This window comes from Gossypium hirsutum, chromosome A10 (assembly GCF_007990345.1).
Source record: "Gossypium hirsutum isolate 1008001.06 chromosome A10, Gossypium_hirsutum_v2.1, whole genome shotgun sequence".
Taxonomy (NCBI): domain Eukaryota; kingdom Viridiplantae; phylum Streptophyta; class Magnoliopsida; order Malvales; family Malvaceae; genus Gossypium; species Gossypium hirsutum.
Genome location: NC_053433.1, coordinates 14,397,894 through 14,406,929, shown reverse-complemented (window position 1 = coordinate 14,406,929; position 9,036 = coordinate 14,397,894). Strand labels below are relative to the sequence as shown.

The window sequence follows — 9,036 nt, the reverse complement described above, 5'->3', positions numbered from 1 at the left end:
AAAGTCAAAATAATGGGCCTCAAAGCCTCTTCTCATCATCATTACCAACCAAATAAAAATTGCTCATCATTCTCTGATCTTCGTCTCTCGAAACCCTTCTTTGCTGCCCATCCTCAATCATGGACCTTCACTTTCCCAAGCGTCAGTTACAAATCCAAGGTCCACGCCCCAACCCTTTCAGACTCAGCAAAGACTCCCATAAAGTTAAAAAACCGCCACACCCGCCACCTCGCGCCGCTGTCCCTCCTGCTGTCCAACACCGTCGCGAGCCTGTAGTCATCTACGCTGTCTCACCTAAAGTCATCCACGCTGAACAATCCGACTTCATGTCAGTAGTACAACGATACACCGGGCTTTCATCCGAAAGCTTCTCTAGCGGTGGCGCAATATCGCCGGCGGCTAGGATGGCAGTGACGGAGAAGGCAAGTCTGACCCAAGAGAGAGAGTAGTAGAAGTGGGGGTGTTCGGGGAAGGTGGGATGGAAGAGGATTTGATTCGGATTCCACCAGGGATACTTTCGCCTGCGCCGGAAGCGTTGCCGGCTGTAGAAACGGGAACTGTCTTTTCGCCGGCGTCGGAAGCACGAATGATGACGGTTTTGAATGACTGGAGCCCGATGTTTTGCGGGAGTGGGTTAATGGCAAGCCCCTCTTCTATATTGCTTTCCGAGTCTTTAATTTCTTCTCCAACTCTTTCTTCTGATTTTTTTACTCAAATTTGGAAACTTTAGCCAAAATTTATTTAAATTTTCCAAATCAAATTTTGGGGTTTCTATATTTGGAGATTGTATTATTAGAGTTAGTGCCTTCTTCAATTGTACTAATATGCTAACTTAATAAAAAAGAAATGATGAATTTGTTGTAAGAGTTTTCTTATGCAATTTTAATTTAGCTTGTATTTGAATTTAAATTCTAATTTTAACTGAAATCTGATGGCCAATGGGTTGAATATCTTCAACCTAGAAAAAATTTACAAATGAGAGTTCTTTTAAGTCGACCATGAGAAACCCTTGCAACAAAAAAATCCTATAGACTAACAGGCAATCCATAGTTGTGGAATGTCTTGATTCTTCCGTTCCGTCCGCCTGCAACAATCACGAGGCCCCATGTTTCCGGCAAGGTTGCGTGATAGTCGCCGTAGTTGTGACAGAGCTGCTGTTGTTCATACGAATAATACTCGTCTTCTGCAACTGTTGTTTCCCACAACATAAGTTTTTCTTCAGGCCATGTTGCGGAACCCTTGCAGGAGCCATCTATGGAGAACCAGTTTCCAAGTGAGACTCGTTGCGAATCTCTGATCCAAGAAGTACCCTCTATCTGATCCCTTCTCAGTGACCGATCCGAGTGCCGTTGATCTGAACCTTGGCCTAACCAAGGTATTGCTACAGACACATCTTCACAGAAGAAGTGTTCGCAAGAAGAAACAGATTTTGTATGTTTCGATGTTCGAGGGCAAATGTCATCGTAGTTCCAAACGTAAACACGACAGTCTTCTCCAACTGAGATTATATGTCTCCCAGTCGACGTAAAAGATGCTGACATCTGACTTCCGGACTTGTGGAGTCCTGCAAAATTCAAGCAAAATATTAGACTATGAAAATTACAACTTGAGTGAAGTTTTGAAGCTTTTCGTAATAATGCAACTTTGGATATGTTTTCGAATCAAGGAAAGGCCGGCAGCAAGCAATCAACTAAAAGAAGTATCATTGCCATCAAATTCAAAGTGCAGACTGAAGAACAGAGCAAGCACCAAATGAACAAACCCGATTCCGGGTCAGAATACAAAATGTTACCTTTAAATTTACGAACAGTATCAACCCCATCGAGTATTCGGAGTTTGGAATCTCTAGAAGTTATCATAACTTTGTGAGGTTCATCCTGGGAGTACTGGAAGTTGGAATGGAAATATTAAGTAATGAATGAAAATGTTACTGCAAGCAAGTTATATGTAACGCCAAGATCTTCAGTGCAAAACCTGAATACTTGTGATTTTGTTGCCTGAAGTTTTCTTTCTGCCATGAATATGAATCTCGGCCTCCAAAATAACGTCTTCACCTATAGTGCCAATAACATAATATCAAAAACACTCAGGCCGAAATGAAAGGAATGATTGAACAACTAAAAACAGTAGAATAGAACTCGAACATGGAAGAAACCATTACCTGATACTTGATAAAAATGGCAAGTACCTCTAATAGAACCGGCAATAAATTCCTGCTAGATTGAAGGGGCATGAAATGATTACTATCACCAGAAAAAACGTTTTTAGCAGAAGAATATTTGATGCAAGTATTCAGACACCACACACACCTTTCCATCTGGCCGGTAACATATAGCAGTTACAATGTCCCAAACATCCACCCAATGAACGACTCGCTTCTCCGACACTCCCCAAATCCTAACTTTTCCATCTAGAGAACCGCTGATGAAATAACTGTCATCAATGGGATTGAACTGAATGCAAGTGACTGTTTACATACAACATATATATAGGGTCAGAATTTAGACTATGACATTACATATTTCAAACCAGAGAAATCGACAATATATATAGTCATTTCATCGTTACCGTAATTGTTATGATGAAAAACATTTAAACACTGATCGCAGCCGACTTTCCAGAGACGGACCGTTTTATCCATGGAAGAGGAAATGAGAAACTGCAACAAAAAATTGGATTCAGGCAAACAAAAATAAGAAACAAGGGTCTAAAGAGGATTTAATTCAAGTACGATGGACTGCTAAGTTTCTGCATCCACTCACATTTGATCTGGACCATGCAACATCTAAAACGTCACTGCCATGACCATGAAGCTCCTGGATTGGTGACTCCTCAATCCGAAAAATCTTATTAGGAATAACAACTTGAGAGTCAACCGGCTTCTCTCTGCCAAAACTGAATTTCCCTTTGTCCATCGATCTACCTAAATTGTGCTCAGCTATCAAAGGTTTACTAAAGGCATCTGTTGACATCACACGCCATATACGGACCACCCCATCTTCACCACCACTTGCCAAATACTGACCATCAGGGCTAAACTTCATTGTCCAGATGAAGCCCTTGTGAGCCTGTATTTCTTGTCCCATGTAAAGTGCTGAAAACTCCATGTATCCTTTCTTGTTGGACTGAACCATCACTCTGTTTGTTTCATATACTTTGAAACTCGGTTTCGATGTCTTAGATGAACCCCTGCTTTCCCCAGCTTTCCTCATGCTGGAAAAGTGTTTCCACCATTTCTTGAATTTCTTCCTATTAACTTCAGCCTTTTCAGATTCATCAAAGTGTTGTTGTGTTTCCTGTTGTTCAAATACCTTATTCTCGCTCTCAAGAGCTGCTGTTGATTCATCGAGCAAAAAATTGGCTTCACACATCATTTTCCTATCACAATCAGCAATACTTCCTTCCCCATTGCGAACAGACGGACACGAAGAACTCAAGACAGCATCACTGCACTCTGTGATCCTCTGCAAATCCTTTATCCTTGATGAATTTGCAAACTCAACTAGATCCATTCCGTGAAGAAATCTTTCACGCCGCTCCTTAACACTTCCAGGTTCATTCATCCAAATTTCATACTCTAATTTCCCACACTCTAATCCTTGTTTCGCTAAAACAGGCTCTTCGGTCGACAAGCAATCCAAAGAATCAAAGAAGACATCATTTTCACCCTCTTCAGAACTTAGCATGACTAGTAACTAAGACTAGTGTTCCACATCAAAACCAACTCTTAAGACTAGTGTTCCACATCAAAACCAATTCTTTCAGTACATTCCTCTAAGCAACCCAAGAACTTTCCTAGAACCCTTTTTGAATCCCCAATTCACAGACGAGTTTTAACTCAATTGATAAAGCAAAATAATGGGATTGAAGTCAAGCAATTCAAAGCAAAATTAGCAACAACCCCTGTTAGCATGCTCCAGAACTTGAACATATATGGATCCCAGTATACAATTAACATTAAAAAAATGATGACACCCAGGGCCCGGAATGGTGGAAATAATCAAATAGTTAAAAACAAAGACCAATGTTTGAATGGTTTCAAGGCTAGTACCTTGGGTTCCATGCAAAAAGCAGAAATGGAAATTTCCAAAAAACCACTATTACCGACTCTCCCCTTTTGATCATGGGTTGCTCAACACCTCAAAACTCGATTTTAAACCTTTGGAAAAACCTTGAAACTCTTGAAGGGGCAAATATGAAGAGAAACCCAGAATCGAAAACCAAATGGGTTATAGAGAGAGTGTGTGGTTCGGCATTGAGGGCCTCGAGATTTGGGATTTCGGGAACGCACGAGCGACAAGAAGAAGCGGCGCAGCTCGGGGAACAAGAACCTAGACTTGTGCTTTTTCTGCAACAAAGCTCTTTCTCTTTTTTTCTCTTGGATTTGTGTTGGTAAGGGAATGGTGATGATTATATCTACCAATATCTGTAAACACCAACAAGTTAGCCAAAATTAATGGCAGAACAGAACGAAATGGGGAAATTTTGGAAACTCCATAACACCAAATGAAGAAGGTTTTGAACATGAAAATATGGAAACTCTGCTAGAATTTAAAAATGTATAATACTAATGGTAATAGTAATAAGGACTAAATTATTCTTAGTACCCCAATACAGCAGAATTCTGAAGGAAGAAAACTGACAATTCAGCTTTTAAGTACTGAAGAGAAAAAGAAAAGTTGTGAAAAGTAAGTTGCACGTCGTAGATTATTGGTGTAAATAAAAGTTTTAAATTTTTCTTTTTCAGAAAAAAAAACAAAAAAAAAGACTTAACCTTTAAAAGCTAGTACAGTTGGTTCTGTTATGTGATTTAATTAGGCTGAGTTTTAAAAGGCCAAGAAAGGGCATTAAATGGTGGGAATTAGCCAGCCTATGAAACACCAACACTAGCAGCAATAGGCTCAACAACACCAGTTCAACTTATTTAAGAGAAAAGGGTTCCCCAAAAAAGCACAAAAAGAATAGTTAAAAAAATAAATATATAATTACAGAGGCTAGGGGTCTCTACTGAGCTAGCAACGGAACCATAAATGGTTTAAAAACATATAGGTAGGCTGGTTTCATTTTCAGCAAGCCAAAAACAACACACCCTCAGATTCAGACCCTCTCTTGGGCTTGGTGTTGCAGCAGATGATTTTATGTTTATCTTTTAAGTTTGATAAAAACAGGCGAACATGAAGAAGAGTGTAGCTTTGTTGATCTCAGTTTACCTGTTCTGGTTTTGAGTGTGTTGGGTGCTTCCCTCATCTAATTTGATCTGTCTGTGTCTTATTTTAGAGCAAAATTCCGGGTTTTTTGGGGTGTTGCTGGTACCTAATGCAAACCAGATCATCATCAAAATGGGAAAGGGTTTCTTACTTGGGGATTCTGGGGTTTCAATTCCATCTTCAACAAAACAAAAGATTTCTTCTTGGGATTTTTATCACGTCATCATTGAACACAAAATGAAAGAAAGTAAAAAAAAAAAAAAGGAAGAAGACGAAAGAAAGAAAGACCCTTTTTTCTATTCCATTTCTTCTACTACATATAGGTATATAGCTTTTGAAGTTACACCAAAATCTCAAACAAGCTTTGCCATTTTCGTTCACTACAGTTTCATGAGGGACATTTTATTTGCTTGTGGTAAGAGAGTCTAAGATTCTGATTACGGGGTTGTACGGTGGTGACATTGAAGAAAATAAACTGAGATGATAAATATGGGTGATGGCATGAACCAGTCGGCAAAATATCAAAAGCTTCCAAAACCCAGTGTCACTTTCTTTGCTAATGGCAAATGGGGTGGCCTTGAGACCACGCCATTTTCACCTTTTTCCCTTTTTTTAAAAGAAATTATTTTCCAACCCATTATTTGATTTAGACTTTTGGAGTTTTTTGGATTATGTTTACAACAATCCACCATTGCCACTCCCATTGAAGCCTTTCATGTGTCAATAAATCTCATGATAACCTGATGAAAAGGATTTGGATAATAACCCAACCTTAGGCTGCACTAGTGGTAGAACAATATATATATATTTATATATATATATATATATATATCTTTGATGTGTATGTGTTGTTTGACTTGAAAAAAAAGAGTTGAAAATGCCATGAACAATAGAAAAAAAGATTTTGTTTTGTTATTTTCTATATTACATCTTTCTTTTCAAGTATGCATCTGCAACGTTGATTCACAAACAAACGAAAAAAAAAAAAGTATTCAATGTGTCAATGGATCTAATATTTTTGTTATGATTGGCTAACATTTTTTTATTTTATTTTTGCACTCATAGAATGAGGAGGGGATTAACAGCAAAATACAACAAACAGAATTAATTAATGTCAATAAATACAGAAGGTAGAAGAAAAAAAAAGGCTATCCACATGGTTGTTTATTTGTTTATTTTATATGAATAATATAGGATAGATTTAACTAAAAAATTTACAGGACAGATTTGAACACCCAAACTTAGCTTCATCTCTTTCTATTCCATTGCTCCATTCATTCCACAGTGTTTGCTTTAATTACGACCTTATGTTTACCTTAATTGGTTTGCAGTTTTTATATATATATATTTAGGTTTAGGTTAATTTTTAAAAATATTTATCAGGATAGATAATTCAATTAGATAATTATATTTTATTTTAAAATGTAATTAAAACACAGGTAAGATAATAAAAAATATTAATATATTATTATTTATAAGTGATAAGCATAAATTATTAAAATGGTATCTAAACTATACTATTTTTTTGATACTTAATTTTTTTTTATCACAAATGGTACTTAAATTATATTTTGATACCTAAGTTATGCTTTGTTACCCAACTTACTCTAACCGTTCAAAAAAATTTGTTAGCCAATAATTTTTTTGACACTTGACACTTTAAGTTAAAAGAATAGAATTAAATTAAGTTACGAAAAATTAAAGTTAATTAAATTTAACACTTTACAATTTTTTTACACTCTCGCCCTCCCTGGCCCCACTTTCCTCCGCAATTCTCTTACAATATTTTTCTATTTTACTTCTTTTCAGAATTTGAATTTCATGTTTTATTTGAGTTTTTTTCATTATAAAGGTTCAAAGAATATTATCTAATTTATGTAAAGTATATAGAAATGAAGAGAGAAAATTATTTTTAAAAAAATAATATATAGGTTTTGGATCGAGGTAAAAAAGGAATCAACATCAATGTTTAAAAATGGAAAAGAAAATCACAAAAAATCTGGATTTTGTTATCAAATATTGGGTTTGATGAGTTTGGGGTTCTTGAATTTTCTCATTGGAGTTTTTGCATGAAGAAAAAAGAGATGAATATTTTATAAGGTCTTTAAAAATAAACTCAAAGAAAAAATATTTGTTTTTAACTTTTTAAGGTAAAATTTGACCTATGTCATAAAATGATTGCTTAAGATACTTTTTACAATGGTTAGGGTATTTTGAATAATGGAGTATAGTTTAGGTACCACTTTAAGCAACGAAGTATAATATAAGTATCACTTATGACAAAAAAAAGAAGAAGTTAAGATACTAGCATGAGAAAAAAGAAAATGATTTAAATACCATTTTTGTGGTTAAAACTTATTAATAATTTTTTTGAATAATTTTATTATAAAACTTGATCATATTTGTTCTTTTTGACATAATATATATAACTATTCATAATCCCCATTAACTTATAAATAAGAGGAAAATGCGCTTTAATACACTCAAACTCATATTCTCTTATATGAAGAATAATGCACATACTAATTGAATTATGACTCAAACGAGCAGAGTTAAATAATAATTAAAAAATGTATTCCTGAATATTATATAGCATCATAAAAGAATTTGTGATTAAATTAAAGATATTATTGTCACCTCAAGCTTAGTGCCGGGAAACTTGGAGTAAAAATGAGAAATCGGGACCTACAGTGGTAATCGCGAAAATCAAGACAAAGTGAAGGAATCAATTTGGTGGTATAAAATGAATTGACTTAATTTTTAATAAAATTATTTAGTATTTCTAAATTGATATCTTTTCAGAAGATTGGGAAATTTAAAGTAATAGAGTTTAATTAAAAGAGATAGTTACAATATAGTTCACATCATCTTGAAAACTTAAATGCAAGACAAATAGGTGTAAAATCAAGTGGGTTGCCAAATAATGGTATTATATTTATACCAATACCATATGTCCTTCACTCACACTACACTTAAAATTTAGACATTATATTTTATCATTCATAAGTTTTTTTATTCTTTCACCCATTTTGAAAATGATTAACTATTTCCATTAAAAATTACCACTCTCTTTTTAAGAATATTTATTTCATAATTTCTTTTTTCTTTAATGAATGTGATATAATATAGTTTTAGGGTATTTAATATTATCAAATTTACAACTCATTTAGAACCCTAAAACTAATATTATATATATGTATGTATAGGTGTAAAATCATGTGGCTTGTCAAATGCCAAGCAGATATAAAGACAAACATAAAGTAGCCAAAATTGTGACCAATGGTAAAGGAGCAAGAAAGATGGTAAAAGGAAAAACAAAAGGCAGTGGTTTTGGCAACAAACCCCCCAGCTCTTCAATTATTTATGGTATTTGCTTTCTTTCATATCATTAATTAATTTCCTTGTTTCTTCACTTATAACATCTTCCTTCTTCTATTCTCTTTCTTTTTAACTCTTGCGCTATCATAGTTTTGTCAACCTTCTTTCCTTTCACTTTCTTTTCTCCCAAACCAAAAATTAACCCTATCATTTGGTTTCAGCCATCAAATTAGTCACTCTGATTTATTTAGATTAGAAATTAATCAGACTACCAAATCAAAGAGTGATTTTGAATCAGTAAAATCGAGAATCAATACAAATCGATTGAATTAAATATTTTATTTTATTTTATTTTTAATATTTTTAATTGAACCAATGGATCCACAAATTTATAAAATTTTTAATGTTTTAGTTGTCAAAAAATAATAATTTAATTTTTTTAATATTAATAATTAAAATTATTTTTTTAAAAGGATTAAGAGTCAAATTTAACTCGAACAAAATAAACTCT

The 9,036-nt window shown here is 34.4% G+C and overlaps 1 protein-coding gene and 1 pseudogene across 4 annotated transcripts; one reads left to right on the top strand and one right to left on the bottom strand.

Moving 5' to 3' along the window:
* Positions 1-864, top strand: LOC107914469 (protein MKS1-like; annotated as a pseudogene).
* Positions 865-932: 68 nt separating this feature from the next.
* On the bottom strand, positions 933-5,799 carry LOC107914468 (protein tipD). 4 transcript variants are annotated; one of them, XM_016843392.2, is made up of 8 exons: positions 5,211-5,799; positions 2,763-4,426; positions 2,569-2,659; positions 2,310-2,467; positions 2,162-2,213; positions 1,975-2,054; positions 1,793-1,886; positions 933-1,564 (listed from the first exon to the last, which is right to left on the bottom strand). In XM_016843392.2, the coding sequence occupies exons 2-8, from the start codon at positions 3,684-3,686 to the stop codon at positions 1,026-1,028; spliced, it is 1,938 nt and encodes a 645-aa protein (XP_016698881.1). In that variant the 5' UTR covers positions 3,687-4,426; positions 5,211-5,799; the 3' UTR covers positions 933-1,025. The 4 variants fall into 4 exon arrangements, with proteins under 4 accessions (XP_016698881.1, XP_016698879.1, XP_040934710.1 ...); XM_016843390.2 differs by having other exon boundaries at positions 2,162-2,216; positions 5,211-5,792; XM_041078776.1 differs by lacking the exon at positions 5,211-5,799 and adding an exon at positions 4,608-4,740 and having other exon boundaries at positions 2,162-2,216.
* Between the last annotated feature and the right edge of the window lie 3,237 nt (positions 5,800-9,036).